Source organism: Molossus molossus, unplaced genomic scaffold (genome assembly GCF_014108415.1).
Source record: "Molossus molossus isolate mMolMol1 unplaced genomic scaffold, mMolMol1.p scaffold_m16_p_10, whole genome shotgun sequence".
Lineage (NCBI taxonomy): Eukaryota > Metazoa > Chordata > Mammalia > Chiroptera > Molossidae > Molossus > Molossus molossus.
The window spans coordinates 100,149,127-100,169,699 of NW_023425345.1; the positions used below are offsets into that span (position 1 = coordinate 100,149,127).

Below are 20,573 nucleotides of genomic sequence, written 5' to 3' on the forward strand. Positions count from 1 at the left end.
CTGTCTTTTACAGCAGCTACCAAAAGGAAAGTTCACACAGTATGCTAGCTTCTAAAATAAAACTTACCTTAATAAGGAGACTTCATACCAAACGGGATGTCATTTGAGAAAAACTGTCCCCACTTCTCTTATCTGACGGAGTATTCTTACCTAGTCTTTTAAAAAGGTTCTACTCTGACCCTTGAACTACTCCTCTCAGACAGCATCACAGCTCTTCCAGCAGGGCTGCTGACGAGAGCATGCCTTCAGCTCCCTGGGCACACTCGTCTCCGTGGTCACAAGCCATGTCCTGGCGTGCCGTGCACTGTATAGATTAACACTTTTCACATAATGTTTTAGGCCGTGAGCGATGTTTCTCTGAAGAAATAAAAATATATAGATCTACTAAAAAGGCAGTACAAAAAGGTGCTGCCCTTTTACTTCTCAGAACTGAGGGGTCTAAGAGCAAACTGTTTACATGCACCATCTGAGTCTCACTGATCAGATGTCACCTCCACCCGAAGGGAGGTAGCAGCCCTGCTGGACGCCAAGCCCTGGAACAGCCGAGGGTCCCGCGCAGGCTGCAGAGTGTACAACTTCACAGCTTTAGGCCTGACTGTGGAGTCAGAAAACACGCGTGTAAAAGCAGAAGTCACGTAAGTGGTAAGGAAGGGCTTAGGTGCACTGACCCTTCAGCAGGCACAGTCGCAGCAAGATCTGCAGACCTCAGCGCCTTAGGAAACAGCATTAACTTATGACATAGAAAGTCTGGGACAGTCTGCTTTGAGGGCCAGCATGCGTTCACTGCATATCCAGTTCCTTTAGGCCACCCAAAGCCATGATGCACTTAACGGTACTCACAAAGCCAACACAGGAGTGGAAACATCAGGAAATTTCCCAAGGTCTAAGCCACAGGCTTACCCACCTGTTAGAGACCTAAGAGTTTTCCTACCTTAAAACTGAAAAAAAAAATAATAATAATAATGCAATTCACACATCAAACCAGGACTTAGAATTCAGAATAAAGGCAATCACTCAAGGTTGGAAATGTGTAAAGGCTCAAGTACAGGTGCAGCATTAAGGGCTGATCCTATCTCCAGTTCCCATTTGCTGGGTGATGGTGCTCAGAGCCTCGAGTGACCATGGAACATAAAGATAGAAAATAATCAAAGGAAGAGGGACCGAGAATCCAACCTGTTAAATATGTGATACCAGTTAAACACAAAGTGCAACCATATATAGACACATTATTTAGGTATACTTAAAATAATGACAAAGAAGAAAACAACCACTACACCAACAGCCTGGACCTAAACAAATAAACACAAAGGGAAAGCAAGTTTTTATTAGATACAACACACACCATCTGATGTTAGCAATCTTTGATGGATATGTAAAAGAAATGCCACCTATGAAGATTTATTTATTATCATAGTTTTAGAGAGAGAAATATCGATGTCAGAGCAAAACATCGATCAGCTGACCCCTGCACGCCCCCTACTGGGGATCAAGCCCAAACCCCGGGCATGTGCCCTGGCTGGAATGAAACCAGGACTCTCGGTCCATGGGACAACACTCAATCCACTGAGCCACACCTGGTGGGACCCCTATGAAGATTTAATTGATGTAGAAGCTGCCATAAACAATTAGAACACAGAACAAAATACAGGTGACTAATGTTTTCAGAAACATTGTAACAAGCAGCACAGGAATGTGATCCCTGAGAGAGGGAAACAAACAGGTGAGGTCCCTGGTCACCAGCCCCACTGCCTCCAGGCCCTTCGTGCCGCAGCACATGAGGAACTCCAAAGGAAATGTATTTTTGTTTGTTTGTTTGGTACGTGCCCCTAGCAGAATTCATCACAAAACTGAATGTAACTTGAAAAAAAAGATTAGCATGTTGTCTTTCTAAAAACCCATTTTGAATATTAATACAAATACATTTGAAGTAAAATAATTGGATTTACCAGCTAAATATTAATCAAAAGTAAGCTAGAATGTTCCATATTAATACCAAACAAAATAGACTTTAGAACATGGAACGTTATCAGGAATAAATATGCATAATTCACAATCAAAAGGGGTAAATACAGTAAATCAACATCCTCAATGAGTTTATATACTTAATAAGAATTTTAAAATATGAAGCAGAAATAGCACACTGAAAAAATTTTTGTTTTTCATTTATCTTCAGATAGAGCGGGAGGGAGAGAGGGAGGAAAAAAGAGAGAGAAACATCGATGTGAGAGAGACACATCAAGTAGTTGCCACCCACACAACCCCAACCAGGGCCAGGGACAAGCTGCAAGAGAGGTATGTGCCCTTAGTGGAAACAGACCCAGACTCTCTGGTCCACAGGCCAATGCTCTAACCGCTGAGCCAAACCAGCCAGGGCACTGAAAGAATTTTTAAATCCACAATTAAATTTATGTCATCATTCCTCTCTAAGTAACTGACAGAGCAAATAAAAAGTACAGTAAATATACAGAGGACTTGATCAGCAATATCAACCAACTAGACCTAATAAACATTTATAGAACAACACACTAAACATACGCAAACTTTTTGTCATCAAATAAGCCTCAATGAGCTTAGAAGGACTCAAGTCAAACAAAGGATTTTTCTTGACCACAGTGAAATTAAACCAAAGTCAATGTAAGGGTATCTGAAAAATCTCCAAATTTGGGGGAAGTAGCAACACAAACTAATAACCTATAGGACAAAGAAGTTACAAGAGAAATTAAGAAATCTTTTTAACTGAATGATAACAAAAATAAATACCCCAAATCCTTAATATGTAGCTAAAAAATGAAATTTTTAAAAATTGGCAATAACATAAAACAACATAAAATATGTAGGAAATTTGTAATTTTAATAAACTATACATAACATAAAATTCACCATCTGAAAGATTTTTTAACTGTACAGTTCATAGTGTTAGGTCTATTTACATTGTCATGAAACCAATCTCCAGGACTTTTTCATCTTGTAAAACTAAAGCTCTGTACCCATTAAACAACAACACCTCATTTCCCCCTCCCCTTAGCCCCTGGCAACCACAATTCTACTTTGTTTCTGTGAATTTCTCTGCTCTTGATACCTCATATAGGTGGAACCATAGTATGTTTTGTGATTGGTTTATTTTATTTAGCATAATGTCTTCAAGGTTCATCCTTCCTTTTTAAGGCTGAATAATATTCATATATATATATATATATATATAGTGAATATATATATATACATATACATATATATAGTGAATAATGCTGCTATGAATATGTAAAAAAATTTAATATACAAAATCTCCACATTAAACTAGAAATTCCAGCTAAGATAAATTAAAGAAGGCCCAAATAAACTGAAAGATATACCATATTTATATATCGAAAATCTAATGTTAAAACCTCAATTCTTTCCAAATTAATCTGCATGTACAACACAATCTCAATCAAAATCATAACAAAGATAGATGATAGATGATAGATAGATACAGACAGATATATTAGAAATTGACAAGCCGTTTATAAAATATGTACAGAAATTCAGGTGATCTAGAATAATCAAAGAATTTTGAAAAAGAATAACAAGTCGTGAGATTTATACTATCTGATTTCAAGACTTACTACAAATCTATAGTACTTCAGAGAAAGTGCTATTAGCATAAGGAGAGACATGTATATCAGTGGAACAGAATGTACAATCCAGAAATAGATGTACATTTATATGGTCAGTTCATTTTCAATGATAAGAAACAACAGTATTTTCAAGAACTGGACTTGAAACAATAGGGCACTATATGCAAAAAAGGAACCTTAACCCATACCTCACACCACATACAAAAATTGCTCAAAATGGATTACAGGTCTAAACATAATAAATAAAACTGTAGAACTTAAAATATAGAAAGTAATCTTTGAAACTTTGGGCTAGACAAAGTTTCTTCAATAGGAAGTAAAATCATAAACCACAAAGGAAAAAGTCTAAACTGAAATGTATCAAAATTAAAAGCCTATATTTTGAAAAGCACTATTAAGAAAATAAAAAGTCAAGACAAATGCCAGAAGAAACATTTTCAAAAGATGTATCTAAAAGAAAACGTGTATTCAGAATATATAAAGACTTTTTACAACCAAATAGGAAAACAGACTTTATATTTTATTTATTTATTTTTTAAAACAGACTTTTTAAATGGTCAAAGGATTTAAACAGGCACTTCACCAAAAAGATATATAAATGCAAATAAACACATAAAGAGATGCTCAACATCATTGGTCATTAGTGAGATGCAAATTAAAAGTAATCATAGTTTCATATAACTGTAGCCCAGTAGAATGGCCAATATTACAAAGACTCACAAAACCAGCTATTGGTGAGGACATGAAGCAACTGGAAATGTTATAGACTATGAGGCAGGAAAACGAATTTGGAAAACAGTTTGTCAGTTTCATTTAAAATTAAGTCTGCACTAACCTTAACAACTAGAAATTCCACTTCTAGGTTTTGCCTAAAAGAAGTGAAACTAGATCCTCAAAAAGATCTATACATGAATGTTCACAGTACATTCATTTGCTATAGCCAAAAACTGAAAGCAACCCAGATGTCCACAGACAGGTGAGTGGATAATCAGACGGTGGTCCATCTATCACACGCCGCACAGCAATGAGGGAAACGGAGTACAGATACAGACATCGTCACGGGGATCTCAGACACATGCTGAGGGATAGAGCCAGACACCAAAGGAGCGCATGCTATGTGATTCCATTAACATGAAAGTCTAGGGCACGTCATCCACCATGACAGAAAGCAGACTGTATATGTGCCTGTGGTGGGGACTGTCTGGGAAAGGGGGAAAGGAGAATGTGGGGGATAATGGAAAGGTTCTGTGTCATCATTGTGGTTGCAAAGGTACATAAAGGTATAGTAACCTTGACAAGCAAACCTCCCCAAACTGGATCCTGCCCATCTGCCTGGGAAAAGAGTCACTGGGCCCTCCCTCTGCAATGAATGGCACTGCTCTGTCAGCCTGCTGATAACCCCTTAACCCGCAGATCTCCCTGTGGGCACCAGGATGCGAAATTAGGTCTGTGACCCTGTGAATGTGACTTAGTCACCCTGAGCCTTATCTGTAAAACCATGTCTTTACTCTGATAGAAAAAGAGAAGAAAAGAAAACCTACCTCCTAAATTTCTCTACAGGTTAAATAAGATAATTTTACAATAATCACTCTGCAAGTATAAGTGGTTACCGTCTTCATCATCACTATTCTTTGGTTGTCAAAATAAGTTTGTGTACAAGCTCAGCCTTAAAACAAGTCAGTTCTCACTAAAGCATGACGACCACTTTTCGCCCCACAGCCTTGCAAAAGACACCTTTCACGGTGTGGGACAGCGGCGTCCTGAACTTCGACTCACCTCCTGAGATTGTGTGGCAGGAAGCCATTCGAATGCCTTGTTCGTTTGTCTGGACCATTTTCATGTTCCTTCCTCATCTAGGCCTTCCCTTTCCAGCTGTTTCAGTTTCCCAAAAGGTGAGCAACAGACCTGGGACAAGGACCCCAGAAAACATTTCACATATTGACAGCTATAAGATAAAACTGTCAGTTACTACCTGAAAAGTTTGTTGACTTTTGACATCCATACACATTTGAGGGCAGCTGACAGTACTGTATCTGTTTGGGTCATATTCACCAGAAAGGCCATTGTCAGGGAAATTCTGCACATTCTAAAAGTGTTTCCCAGAAACCCTGAACTCAACAAAGCCACCCTCATTTCCCAGATCATGATACAACTGTCTCGTCCTGCGTTTCTGCTGTTCGCCACTGACGGCCCACAAGCTTGAGTGTCAACTTCCTTTTGTCTATCTAGCCGGTCGGCGTGCTGTCCCATCACTCCATGGAAATCGTTCTTGTAAAGATAACCAATGACTTCCATGTTGTCCAATTCACCGATCCTGTCTCTGCCCTCAAACCACCCAGTTCCTCAGGAGATTTCAAAACGGCTGAGCACCTCTGCGGCTCTGAGGTCCTTTCTTCCCTCCGCTTTCTGGACACCAGGCTCCGGGTCCCTGCTTCTAGCCGGGCTGCTTCCCACCTTCCCTGCCAGAGCATGGATGCGGGAACCCAGGCACCCCCGGGATGCCTTCTGCTCTCCCGCTGCATTCCCTGGACTTTTTTCTTCCGTTTTTAATTGAGGTATAATTGACATAACATTATATTAGTTTCATGCGCATAATGTAATGATTCGATATTTGTATATATTGCAAAATGAACACCACACTGAGTGTAGTTAATAACCGTCACCACACATAGCTAAAAAATGTTTTTCTCTTGGGATAAGAACTTTCAAGATCCATTCTCCTAGCTATTGTCAGATATTCACTTGACTCCCTTGACTTTGTAGTAGCATATGGGGAACCCCAAATTTCGGTCTCCAGCCCTGACCTGTCCCAGGGCCCCTGGCTTGTATCTAATTGCCTCTGCGATGGTTCCACTAGATCTCCCAACGCAGAACTCTCTCCTCTCCTCCCAGGCTCGCTCCCGCTCCCCTGGCTAGTCAACCTGTCTTAATGAATGGCATCACCATCCATCCAGTTCCTCAAGCCAAAATTCGAGGAGACCTCATCAGCTCCCCTCTTTCTCCATCACCCACCCTCACTGTCCAGACCTACTGGCTCCATCTCCAGAATAAATCCCAACAATCCCATCCCGTTCTCCCTGTTCGCCCAGCTACCAGGATCTCTCACCTGGATGAGGGTCCCAGGTCTTAACTGTTCTCCCACTTCCACCCCTCCCTCTTCCACACAGATGGCCTGAGAGATCGCCAGTAAACACAGATCATGTTTGCAATGCTCAGGGGCTCCCCGATATCCACACTTCTTACCACGGCCTCTAAGGCCCTTTGTGATCTGGACACTATCCACCTCCCTACTTTCTCGCCTACGTCCACCTCTCACTCCAGCCAGGCTGACCGTATTCCTGTTCTCTGACCACGCCAAGCTCATTCTACCTCAGGGCCCTTGTGTGTGCTGTTCCTTCTACCTGGAACATATTTCTTGTGCAAAGAGCTAGGCAGGAAGACCTCCCCTAATGAAAAGATAAGTGAGAGTCCAAAAAGAAACAATGTAGCACAATCTAAAAGATTCTCAAATTACAAAGTGGAAAGCCTGGAACTTCTCCATCCTTTCCCTGGGGGAACTAGGACAGGGGTGGAGGCAGACAGAGAGGCCTGGTGGGTATCTGGGTCCCATGGTGGTGAGACTGTGCATGGGCAGGAGGAGCGGAGAAGATCCTGATGACAGTGACTGGGTGGGCATCAGGGGAGACTGGGAGCATTACTGGGAGATACTTGAGAATTGGGGGGGGCTCCCAAGACACTGCAAGATATGCGAGTCTAGGAGAAAAGAAGGGTGAGTTTTTAGAGCTGTTAGGGACTGCATCACTTGCTTTAGAAGAAGCAGGTGTAGACTGGACTCCCTAATATCCTCTTGGTGGCTGGAAGGAGTGTTTAAAACAACTGCTGAAACCAGCCCTCTGGAGCCCAGGGCTGCTTAAGGGAGAGACCCCGTCTCTGCACATCGTCTTAGACCAGAACAGGTAGAAATAGTTCCATAAAACTTCATGATAGACCTGGCCGGTTTGGCTCAGTGGTTAGAGCATCCACCTGCGGTCCTGAGAGACCCGGGTTCGGTTCCCGCTAAGGGCACGTACCTCGGTTGCAGTTTGTCCCCGGCCCTGGTTGGTCGTGTGGGTGGCAGCCACTCGATGTGTCCCTTTCACATCGATTTCCCCCCCCCCCCTCTCTCTTTCTCCCACTCTATCTGTGCAAAAAAAAAAAAAAGGAAAAATGTCCCCGGGTGAGGATAAAAAAAAAACAACAACAAAAAAACAACAACTTCATGATAATATGAAAAATAAGAGGCATAATAATGGTAATAAAAGAAGGGAGATAAACAGAAGAAAATAGGTTTTGTGTTTCCTGAAGACCCAGGCTCTGCCGCTGGGCTGCGTGTTGGTGGGGAGAGGGGTGAGGGGCGGGCTTTTGCTTCTCGCCCATCTTCTCGCCAGGCCAGAACCCCCCAGCCAGCTACCTGCATGCCGCCCCGCCCCTCGGGAAGGGCCCGAGCTGCTGCAGAGCCCCGGGGTTCCCCCACCCCCGCTCCTCTGCTCCGCAGCAGCCCCGCCTGAGCCCTGTGCTGAGCACAGGCTCTGCTTTTAACCTGTTCTCTCCAGACAAACCAGGTTGGCAACTACCAGGCTGCTTGCCCCTGAGCCTCTTGACGCTCAACCTTACAGACTGACTATTGTAAGACGTCTGTCGGTCATCCGGCCCTGCCCCCCATGTCCTGTGGCGAAAACCAGGGCCCTGGACAGTCCTGACTCCTGCCCAGGACTCCGCCCCCTGCTCCAAGCACAGGTGAGCCCAGCTCTGTGGGAACGCTGAGCTGTCCCCACCTGCCGCTGAAGGCATCCTCTTTGGGTATCATTTAAAAGACCTTGTGAAATTATAAGGTGATAATGTTTGAGGAGAAAGAGAATACCTCTGGGGAAACATGAAGACAGATGGAAGGATGTCTGCAGAAAGGACTGAGGGAGGAGTATTGCCAGAGCCGGGCCTGGGAGCCGGGGGCTCTGGCAGCGCTGCCCAGGACGGGAGGCCCGCTGCCAGGGATAAGCCATGTGCGTAGGCCAAGCAAAGGGCCACGGGCACGGCGCCGGTGCCCAGGGGCCAGTCGGAGCCGAGTCATCACCACCCTCGAGCTTCCCAGCATCTGAAGTGAGAACCTCTCACTGTCCCAGAACCCACACCAGGCGATCCCGCCCCACAGCACTGAGGAGTTCACATCTTCAATGTCCTGTGTGAGGGACACCCATCATTGTCACAAGGCTTCACTGGGTCCCCGGTGACCAGCCATGTGAACACACACCTTTCTCTACGTGAAGACACCCAGAAGCCCGAGGAAAGGTTTGGGGCTCGGAAGGAGTGGGCGGGGGAGTCCCTCCCTGTGCCCTCGTGAGGGCTGAGCTGCACGTGAAGAGGCGCCCGTCTCGCCACGACGTGGGAGCAGAGCCGAGCCGGCCGTGGAAGAGATGCCCACCCCCCTGGGCACGGGCAAGTGGCATATTCTAGAACACCTTGCTTCCCTTGAAAGTTGACTTCTCTGCAAGATGAATCTCAACTACGTTTATTTTTAGTAATTTTAAGTGTTTCCAAATTTTGTACATAAAGTAAAACAATTCACGTCTGTTATATCATGCTATTTCAAAAGGGCATCATCCAATGTCCATCAAACGTGTGACTCACTGGTGAAGGTGAAACGGAGCTGGAGAGCACAGGCCACCAGGCAAGGGACAGCACGGCTCTGAACACGGCCCATCTGCTGCTGACCAACACGTGCGTGTCTCCAGCTGTCCTGTCCTCTCAACTCGCGTCCAGAGATCCAGTGCTTCACTCCATAGGATGACTAAAGGCATTTCAACCTTAACATGCCCTAAATCAGCTCCTACCTTCCCCTGCACACCACTTCCTCCCAAAATGGCAGCTCCCTCCTCCTAGTGGCTCAGGCCCAAAGCCCTGCAGCCGCTGCTCGTTGCTCTTTCTCTCTCCCGGCTCACGTGCAGTCCGTCAGCAGCCCCATCACTGCCTAGGACACCACATCACCGAGGTCACTGCATCTCCCTGCTTCTGCCTTTGTCCCCTGAGAGTGTGCTCTCAACATGGGACCCAGAGAGCCTGTTGCACACATCAGATCGTACCGCCCAGTTCCAAACCCTCCAATGGCTTTCTCACTTCGAGTAAGAGGCAAAGCTTTAGAATGGTTCTCAGGCCTCATGCACTCCCTCAGTGCCAATCACCTCTCTCAGCATCCCCTACCATCCTCCTGCTGACTCACTCTGCTCCAGCCTCCCTGGCCTCTCGTCACCTCAGGGCCTTTGCACTGGCTCCTCCCTGGCCTGGAATGCTCCACCAGGATGTCCGTGCGGCTCCCTCCTTCACCTCCTTTACAGCCATCTTCTCGGGGAGGCCTTTTTCAACCACCCTATTTAAAATTATAATCCTCAAAAAAAAAAAAAGGCCTGGCTGGGTAGTGCAGTTGGTTAGAGCATCGTCCCATACACCAAAACGGTTGTGGGTTTGATTCCCAGTCAGGGCACAGGCCTAGGCTGCGGGTTCAAACCCTGGTTGTGGTGTGTAACTGATGGATGTTTCTCACATGGGTGTTTCTCTCTCTCTCCCACCCCTTCTCTCTAAAATCGATAAAACATATCCTCGGGGGAGATTTTTAAAAAAATTCACATTAGTGCTATTTTAGCTACTGAAAAATGCATAGAAAAAAACATGGAAAGAAAAAATCCCAGCCCTGGCCGGTTTGGCTCAGCGGTTAGAGCGTCAGCCTGCGGTCCAGAGAGACCCGGGTTCGGTTCCCGCTAAGGGCACGTACCTCGGTTGCAGTTTGTCCCTGGCCCTGGTCGGTCGTGTGGGTGGCAGCCACTCGATGTGTTCCTTTCACGTCGATGTTTCTCTCTCTCTCTCTGTTCCTCTCTCTCCCTCTCACTCTACCTGAACAAAAAATGGAAAAATGTCCTTGGGTGAGGATAAAAAAAAAAAAAGAAAGAAAAAATCCCATAGTATTAACTCGGCTAGGTGCTAAAATATAAGTAATATTACTTTCTTCCTATTTTTCGGTATTCAAAAAATTTAGAGAAAATTATTTCTATAACAAAATAGCAGCTCAAACCCAGAGGGAACCACACGAGCAGAGGAATGAAGAGAAAAACAAAGACGTGCAGACCGGCAGGCGGCGACACTGGCCGGCACTGCAGGTAGACGGCAAAGCCAGGAGAGCTGGCAGGGCCATTCTGCGCCCAAGGTTTGTGGACGGGGAGCAAGATGACCGTCAGGCCGTCCTTAGGAGGAGCTCTCTGACAAACTGCAGCCCGCAGGCCACAGCCGGCCCTGTGTGTACACTACGTGGTACTGAACGCAGCCGCCCGACCCCTCACGCACGGCCGGCCTGTGGCTGCTTCCGTGCCACGCAGTTAACACAGACCATCGTGGCCCGGAAAGCCTAAAACATTGACTCTCTGGCCCTTTACAGACAACGTCTCTGGTCTACAGGATGTACTGGAGGAGGGAGAAACTACAAGGAGAGAGGAGCTGGTCACAAGGGCCATCATGTGAAAGGTGGCATGAAGGGTGACTGCCATACACAGATGAGCCTTGATAAATGTCAGATGGAAGAAGAGAAAAGGCTCTGCCTAAAGGGTGAGAAGCATCCCACCTTAGACAGCCACCACATTTTCTGTGACCCCTGTGTCAAGGAGCAGCAAGAAAAGCGGTTGGTTGGACCGGTTACCTGCAGGGTCGGAGCTGTAGAGACCGGTGGCTGTTGCTATGGGTCCGGGCGGGTGGACGGCACTTGCTGACGACCTCTGACTGGCGATCAGGATCCTGCTCTTCGCGGACGGTAAACGGGACATCGCGCCCAACCCCAGCTGGGGCTTAAGGAGCATGGCCGAGTGGTAGAAGGTGGGAGAAACTTCGTAGTGCGCATAGGGAGGAGAACAGAAGTCTTCCTTTCCAGGGCGTTCTGTGACCTGTGAGGACGAGGGAAGCTCAGTCAGAGAACCTCACACCCAGGCTGCGGACGGCACCTGCTCGGGAGACCGGCTCCATCCCTGATCACTCGCATCTCCGAGTCGACAACACCCTGGACGATTCCCCCGGGTTCTAACAGTCTACACATCTACATTTCACTGCGACAAAAAGGAACTCACTCAGTAAGAGTTTTTAATTTGATTGCTACAAAATTATTGGAATTTGTGCAAGTAGCCAATCTATAAATAAATAATGTCAAGGAAGCAAGGAAAGAATTTGCAACTGTTAATAGAATTATGAGTTTCATTATTCCTAAGGAGAAAAGGCACACTTTTCATAGACTTAGATATATTTCTATAAGACTATGTTTATAACATAGTCTTATAATAAGTAAATGGATTTCATCAATTTATGTTGTCTTTTCCAGGCTACTTAGGAAATAAAATATGCACTGTTAATGAGGGAGAAAAGGCTAATTAGAAAGAATAGGGAAGTTAACAGGGGGAAAAAATGTGTTTTCAGGCCTCTATAATCTACATCATTAAAAATGAGAGACTGATTTACCTCCTCTGACTGTCCTCCCCACTGAGGGGGTGCTTCCAGGGACATCTGAGAACGTTTCACCAGAATGGAGGCTCTAGGTGGAGTCTGCTGACTTCACAGCACCTAGAACATTGTCTACACGTAGCTGAGGGCAGTAAGTATTCAATAAATAAAGCAATCATGTTTCTATTGTGCCCTAAACTTAACAACAGACCCTTGCTGTTACTTCTTCCTACAGTTAACCGTTTAGACTAAAATAAAACCCATTCTGGACTCACAAAGCCTGTTCATATTATCAGTGTTTCTTCATATTAAAAATAAAAAAAAAATATGACAACTCAATAATCTATTTTCTCTCAGTTTAAAAAAAAATAGCGCCAGAGGCTATGCATAAAAAATACATCTGTTAATTAATTCTGCTCTAGGTCACAATATATTTTATGTCATACATATTCAGAAATCACAAGTATTAACCATATTTTTAATAGGATCTATGAAGCCTTGATCCAAGCTGTTGGAAGAGATAACCCCTTAATATGACACTCATTTAATGTTGAGATAGATACAAAGTTCTCCTTAAATTGACATTATTAAAGCAAAGGATTAGGCCTTTAAAGTTCTATCATAATCACACTGTAAAATATGCATGAATGCTACTATAGACAGACTAAACTCAGGCTGCAGCAAATTACCTTCCTGTGAGAGAACATGCTGCATTTGCACTCTGCTGAAAAATGTTGTGTTCTTTACCTACTCTCACTATCAATCATGGGCTTTTATATTGTACTCATACTCTATGTTTTCATTTTCATTTCTCAGTTTCGGGTCAACAAGGGGCTTCACTGAGCAGACATGGGGACAGCTGTAGGGGGAGGACTTGTGATACTAATTGTGTCAACTGGGCTGGGCCACTGTACCCAGATGTTTGGTCAAAGATTATTCTAGATATTTCTATAAAGGTATTTTTTTTTATGAGATCAACATTTAAATCAAGAGATGGCGAATAAACCAGACTGCCCTCCATAATGAGATGGGCCTCGTCTAATCAGTCGAAAGCCTCAGAAGCCAGTCTGCCCTCCACGGAGAGGAGGACCCTGTCAGCAGGCGGCTTTGGACCTGAGCCAGCACAGCTCCCCCTGGAGCTCCCGCTGGCTGCCCACCCCGGAGATCTTGGACCTGCCAGTCACTACACTTGGATGAGCCAGTCTCCAAAAGTCTTGTTAGACAGATACACAGACACATACACACATGCATAGACACACACACACACACACACACACACACACACACCCCTGCACAAACAGTGCTCTTCAGAGATGAGGTGGTGGCAAGAAACAGAGGGACAGTAGTCTAAACCACACTTCTGTATGTCACAAGCACACGGCCTAACCGCTCTCCTCCTACCCGTGCCCCCTTCTGCCCACTTCCCTACACCAAAATGTAAAGACTCCCCCTGGGCATCAGCAGGAGGGAGTGTCCCTGAGAGCTCAGGGGCTCTGAAAGCAGAGAGCAGGGCATGAGCAAGCAGGTCTTACCGTCCTGGCATGGCTGCACCCAAGAGTCTCCTCAAGGCCACCGCTGGAGCTCTATGTCGTGTATTCCCCCCTCAGGGGAGCACCATCCTCCACTCCCCACCCCCTCTCCCCACCCCTACTCCCCACCCCTACTCCTCACCCCCACTCCCCACTCCTATCCCCACCCCTACTCCCCAGCCCCTCTCCCCACCCCCACTCCCCACCCCCACTCCCCACCCCTACTCCCACCCCCCTCTCCCCACCCCCTCCCCACCCCATCTCCCCACCCCCTACCCCACCCCTACTCCCACCCCCACCCCCCCACTCCCCCCCACTCCCCACCCTATCCCCACCCCCCTACTCCCCCCCCCCCACTCCCCACCCCACTCCCACCCCCACTCCCCACCCCTACTCCCCACCCTACTCCCCCCCTCACTCCCACCCTCACTCCCACCCTCACTCCCCCCCCCTCCCCACCCTCACTCCCACCTCACTCCTCACCCTCCCCTCACCACCCCCACCCTCCCCCACCCCCACTCCCACCCCTACTCCCCACCCCTATCCCCACCCCTACTCCCCACCCCTACTCCCCACCCCCACTCCCCACCCCTACTCCCCACCCCTACTCCCCACCCCCACTCCCCACCCCCACTCCCCACCCCTACTCCCCACCCCTACTCCCCACCCCTACTCCTCACCCTCACTCCTCACCCTCACTCCCCACCCCTACTCCCCACCCTCACTCCCCACCCCCACTCCCCACCCCCACTCCCCACCCCCACCCATGCTGTCTAATATGTGGTGAGGAGGGCCGAGGCTGAGGCTGGTTTGGGTTTTATTATAAGACTTTCCCTTTTTATTAAAATCATACATAACTTCTACAATTGAAAAATATTTCTGTGGGAACTGGTCAGAAATGTGTTCCTTTCCTGGGGACTGGCTGAAGCCTTCCTGTGGGGAGCTCGGGCACAATGACAGCCCTCGGACCTCCCCGGCCAGGCCTGACCATGGGACCAGGACTTGCTGGACGAGTCTCCACCACAGAGACCAGAACAAAGGCCAAGGGCCAGCCTCCCCCCACTTCTGACTAAAGAAGATGGTCACAGAGATTCGCTCATCACACAGGGCTCTCTGCTCTGTCTTGTAGCCTGAGAATAGGGCCTGGGCCCCAGAGGCTCTGATTATGACAGCAAACGGTCCCCAGGTAGAGGGGCTGGCACAGGGCAGGGCTGCTGTTCCCACACCTGCGGGGTCTGCCAACTCCTGAACTGCTGCAGCCACACGAACCCCCTGCGACCCCACTTCCTTGACACGGGCATGGTTTCCAGAGGGTTAAGTGTAGAAAATATTTTGGAGGAAAATGTGCCTATAACATAGAAATTATTCTCTATTTCATGGAAGGAGATGAAGTAATACAGAAAAGAAATTCACAAAAGAAAAATTGGGAAGGGTCACAGAGGGAGAATTGTAGACAGTAAGTTTTTGCCAACATCTCCCAATAAAGTTTCTCTCATGACCTTTTTTTATAGAGATAAATCTAGGGGGCGTTTTCTTTGGGGGCTGGGGGAAAAGGTATCAAATGACTTTATGTGGAGAAATGGAACCAATGAAGAACTCAACTGGATGTTTGGGTACAACGAATAGAAAAGGTGACGCTAACCCCATATGGACACACTGCCTTGGTGACCAGAGAAGTCATCCAGTGGCTACAAAGAAGCCAGCCTAAAACTTGGCTCTCACTATCATTATCTCCCAAGGGTGTGCTTGTCAAAGAGTCCCTCCACTGTGCCGTATCTGGGGTTCTATCTTGCATGAGTTGGTTACTTCTGCAGTGATACTTTGCAAAGAAAAAGGTCCACTCATTTAACCAGCTCTGTGCCCAGGGCCCTGGGGCAGGGGGGTATGTGGTTGCCTCGCAGGGGCCTTGGAGAAGAGCCCAGAGTCAGAGCCTGACCCTGAGTCTCAGAGGCCCAGGGGGATACGTTTTTGAAAATGTGAGAAAGACTCACATTAACCAAGTTAAAAGACTGACCTATAAACCAGAGTGGCAAATTGCCCGTTGTTAGTGAGATGGCACTGCCTGAGGCCAGATCCTAAGGTCCTCTGGCCAGGGCTAGAACAGGATGCCATGCAGCCCTGCACAGGGAGCTGAGTCGCTACCAAGGAGGCTGGACTCCTGAACTCTCGGGTCAGCATCCTCTCTCTCGAGTTGTGAGGGGGAAGCCTCTCTGGGCGCAGGCAGAAGACAGGGAGCCGGATAGGCCGGGTGGTTGGCTTGCTGGGGCACCTGGTCAGCCACGGTCAAGATTGGCTGCTGAGAATGGACTGGCCAGAGATGACACCTTCTGCTGTGATCAATACAGTCTGTAGCACTGTTGATACAGTCAGTCAAGAGAGAGAGTCCAACTCTGGACTCGATCATTCTACCTCTACGGAGCTGGGGCTGACTTCTGTTCGGATCCAGCATATGTGAGTTCATAATTCAGTTATCACTCAACACTTGATTGATTTTTAGAGAGAGAGGGAGAGATAGAAACATCGATAAGAGAGAACATCGACTGTCCACTTTCTGCATGCCCCCCTGGGGATCGGGCCCACAACCTGAGCATGTGCCCTGATTGGGAATCAAACCGGCGACCTCTTGGTGCATGGGTGGATGCTCAACCATTGAGCCACACTGGCTGGGCTCATTCAGCACTTTTTGAACATGTGTTTATGCCGAGCACTGTTACGAACTCTGAGGTCACGGTAGGGAACAAAAGACAGAAAAAGTCCCTACTCTCATGGACTTCACATTCTAGTTAAGGACGTAAAAACCAAAAAGGTGACTACGTCAGGGGAGGTAAGTTATAAGAAAAAAGAAACTAAAGGAAGGAGTCTCAGAGGAAAGGAGGCCTCTCCAATGCAGTGACATTTGAAGACACCTGAAGAAAGTGAAGGAGAAAGCCATTCAGGTGTCTGGGAAGAGCATTCCCAGTAGAGGGAAGTGCAAAAGGCCTGAGGCAGCAGAGGGAGGGCGGAAGGGTGGAAGGAGAGGCAGTCAGGAGGCAATGAGCCATCCTACCGGCTCCAGCCTGTGTCTGAGTGGCCTGGGCAGACCTGAGGGGTGTTAGGGAGAGGAGTGATCTGAGCCAGCTTTCCTGTTAGCTGACCACTCTGCCTGCCAGGAGCCTGCTTCGGGACACCACTCTGTTTCCTGAGTGCTGAGAGGAGGACTCACCAGACCACCCGGTTACTTAAAGGGGTAGCACCATGAGCAACAGCAAGGGCCTAGGGGAGCATCTGGGTCTGGCCCTTGGTCTGTGGCTTCGGGTGAGTTCCTCAGACGCCTCCACATCTGGTTCTTCATCCATACAACAATGAAAACAGCAACCCCAACCTCAGGGAATTACAGTACCGACTGCTGAAGACTGACAAAGCTGAATCCCAAGGCATAGTAGGTGCTCAACTAAATTTCAGTTGTAATTATTATTCTGACTTAAAACAAAGGGTCCTTGCCTAACACATAATTTTCTACTCACTGTTCTTCACATGTGTGACTATGAGAGTGTCCTATAGGGGACATATCCCCCTCAGAGGATGAAGTCTGACCACTTTGAACAATGTATTTATTTCTGATTTCTTTTTCCATTGACCTGGCTTATAGAAGAATTATGTTCACTTATTTAAACACGGAAGCCAGTTTAAATGCATGCTCATCTAACTGCTGTGTATTATACTGCACGGCATTTGAGTGAGCCTCCTCAGATGGCTGCTCCATCTCATTGTGGCCACCACGCTTCTCCAGTCAAAAACGTCCGTTTGTCTACAACCTCCTCTATTAAAAACATCCACTTCTGTACAAGCGTATCCACCCAAATCTGCAGTTTCCCATGGGAGACTGTTCTGTTCTCACAATTAATTGAAAATACGTGACCAAGTTTAGGGTGTTCAACCTATAGATGGTATCACGATGACATTCTCTTACCTCCTGCAAAAACTTTTCACTAATTTGACTGAAATGGTGCCCCGGGGGTTTGATTCCAGAGACCATCAATCCAGGACTGAAGACCCTCGGCTTCTGCAAGTCCGGCTTGAACTTCTCGTAGAGGCTGGCCGCTGGCTTCAGGTCGCCGCCGGCCACCTTCTCCTCTTTGGGAAGAGGCGAGTTGCCTGGGGGCGCAGCATAGGGAAGCCCCACGGGGACCAGCGCAGCGTCCACCTGGCCCAGCGCCTGCGGGCTCCTCCGGATGTAGGTGATGATCTTGGGCCGCACGTGCTTGGGCTTCGGCAGAATGATGGGCCTGGGTTCTGTCCTCTCCTCTGTGCGTTCCACCTGGTGGTTCTCCGGCCCCTCCTGGGAGGAAGGAGCATCCTCGACACGTGTGCAGACAGGCTTGGGGATACCGCTGACGCAGACGGCCTTGTCGGGCACTTCTGGGGAGGTGTCCGTGGGAGGTGGGGCAGCCGGGGACGACCCTGCGTCCACACTCAGCACGCTGGGGTCCTGAGGAGCGGAGCTGGGTAGAGCCGGCAGGTGGGCCACCGTCACAGCGGTCTCTGGGTGGAGACGGGCTGGGGCACGGAGAAGAGAACCTGTTCTTGCTGGGGAACTTTCCGTCTCAGCTGCATCTTCTAGAACTTCAGCAGCAGATGTAGTGACCCCTGTGCTTTCCCCTGCTTCTGGGCTGCTGCTCTGAGGGTCAAGGGGCTCGGGGACCCCAATTTGGCTCTCTCCAACAGAAGGGTCTGAAGGAAAAACTGCAGCCCTGCCCCGGCTCCCGCCGCACAGCCCCCCTTGGTCCTCACTGGCATCTGAGGGCCCGCAGTCAGAAAGGGCCTGCGGAATGGAGGGCGCGGGACCATCACGCGGGGACATGCTGCCGCGTGAACTGTCACCCGGTGTCCGAGCTGAGGTGGATAACAGTTTGCCAGGGGGCTGGTTATCAGCAGGTCGCAAGGGAGCAGCGCTGGGTTTGGGGGCGGTGTGAAGAGAACCCTGCTCCCCAAGGTGGACGGCGCTCCTGTCCTGCACACCCCTGCCTCTGGCCACCGGGTGGACACCACTCTGGGGCAGGCTGCTGACTGCCCTCGTGGGGGCTTCGTGCTGTGCTTCTCCGCCGGGCTCCCTCCTCTCCTGGAGCACCACGCTGTCTTCCGTGGGACATCCCAGACCCTCAGCCCCAGCTGCCATTAGTTCCTGCGTGGCCCAGGGCGGGACGGATTGCGGCTCCAGCTCGGGCGCTCCCTTCCCCTGCCCCAGCTGTGCTTCTGGCGCGTCCTTGGATGCTGCGGTCAGCGCACGCTCTGGGTGGGTGGAACGCCGTGTGCTCTCACTGCTAACTTCTGGTCCGTGCGCCCCCTCCGGCTGGGGCTCTAAGCAGGGGGTCTCCTTGGTTTCTGAGGTAGCTGGTTTAGGATGACACACACTCTTTCCTTCTGCGGTGATGTCAGCCGGAGGAAACCCTGTCCGTGGGGCGTGGGCTGTCCCCATCTTCTGGGGCCCCTCGACAGCTGTGGGCACACAATCCAGGGCTTCAGGGGAGTCCAGCGGGGCTGGCTGTGGAGCTGGCCGCGTCAGGGTCCCAGCACGCTCCCCCGTGACCGTGTCCACTGCAGAGCCCCCCCTTTCCCGGGCATGCCTTCTCAGCTCCTCATTGTCCAGGGTCTTTGCCAACTTATCCTTGGGAGGGCGCCGGGGCATCTCAGCATCCCTTGGAGTCAAAACTTCCGGACTGGCCTCCCCCAGAACATTCCGCCAGCCCGCCAGACCTGGTCCCTGGACACTCCGCGGGGTCTGCGGGAGAGCCGTGCCTCTCTGCACTGTGGGCCCTTCACTTACCTCCCCACGGACCGTGGAAGAGAAGTGCAAATCCTTCAGGCTACTGGGGCCCGCATGCAGTCCCCTCCCAGAGCCCTGAAGGGAGGGGAAGTCCTGATGGGAATGGGTACTGTTTCCTGGCTCACGTGAATTTGCATTTCCAACTTCATCGGTCAGGCCACATGTCTGAGACTCATCACGGGGACGGACCTCCACCATGATTTGATTGGCGTTCGTATCGCCCAGACTTAGGAGGCTCTCATTATTATTTTTCACGCCCTTTCTGTTGTCCTGCAATTGAGTATAACATGATTTCTTGGGAGCCAAAGGGACATTCATCTTCCACCCTCAGTGGGGGCTGCTCGCCCTCCCGGACAGAAGGGGGCCTCCTCCAAGCTGCTGTGGGATGAACAGGAGATTCTGCAACTGCTGTCGCCCCCTGGTAATGTCACCTTGAGATACTGCTTTTAATCATTTTCAGAGCAGTTTGAAAACGGAACCTTGTCTTGATATACGGCACAATGACTTATCTGCTGGGGCCTGCTGAACAAAGGCCAACTGATCCGTGAGACCTAGCGAGAAAGCAAAATAAAGTCACGTCAGATTGACAGAGATTCTGGAAGAAAAAGGCATGCTAAACACAGACTTACTCAGCACTTTCATACTATTATTTCACTCATTCAATCCACAGATTTCTCAAAAACCTTCCTTCTGGCCAAACAGGGGGAAGTGGAAACTTCAGAATAATTCGTATATTAGAAATGGATAATAAACCCATATTAAATCTTAAATTCAAATTTCAGAAATACAAAAGCCCATACTGATACTGATTAAAAGGGTGGAAGAGGAAAGACGACTCTTCTTCACAAAAGACTACCAAGTAACCAGGAAAAACTAAACAGTTAGAAAAATCGCCATTTTGCCATGACCAGAGTCATTACCACCTTGGGTGAGGGGTACCGACAGATGCTACCGGGTGAACGATTCTTGGGGAACACAATATTTGCAGAATCTCAGGGCACCACCCTCCGGCTTACCTTATTTCTTATCAGAGAAAAATTTTACCTTTACAATGGAGAAAACTGGTGGACATCTCCCTAATTAAATGATCAAATTTAACAGCATCAATAATGAAAACTGACA

The 20,573-nt window shown here is 48.5% G+C and overlaps 1 protein-coding gene across 3 annotated transcripts in view; it reads right to left on the reverse strand.

Annotated features, from left to right (window-relative positions):
- MTUS2 (microtubule associated scaffold protein 2) overlaps window positions 1–19,769 on the reverse strand; it is a 389,435-nt gene extending 369,666 nt beyond the window's left edge. For all 3 annotated transcript variants that reach the window (XM_036252380.1, XM_036252379.1, XM_036252378.1), the window contains exons 1-2: window positions 17,598–19,769; window positions 11,332–11,572 (exon numbers count right to left, since the gene is read on the reverse strand). In XM_036252380.1, coding sequence (XP_036108273.1) covers window positions 11,332–11,572; window positions 17,598–19,769 — 2,413 coding nt within the window. The remainder of the gene's footprint in view (window positions 1–11,331; window positions 11,573–17,597) is intronic.
- Window positions 19,770–20,573: the final 804 nt, after the last annotated feature.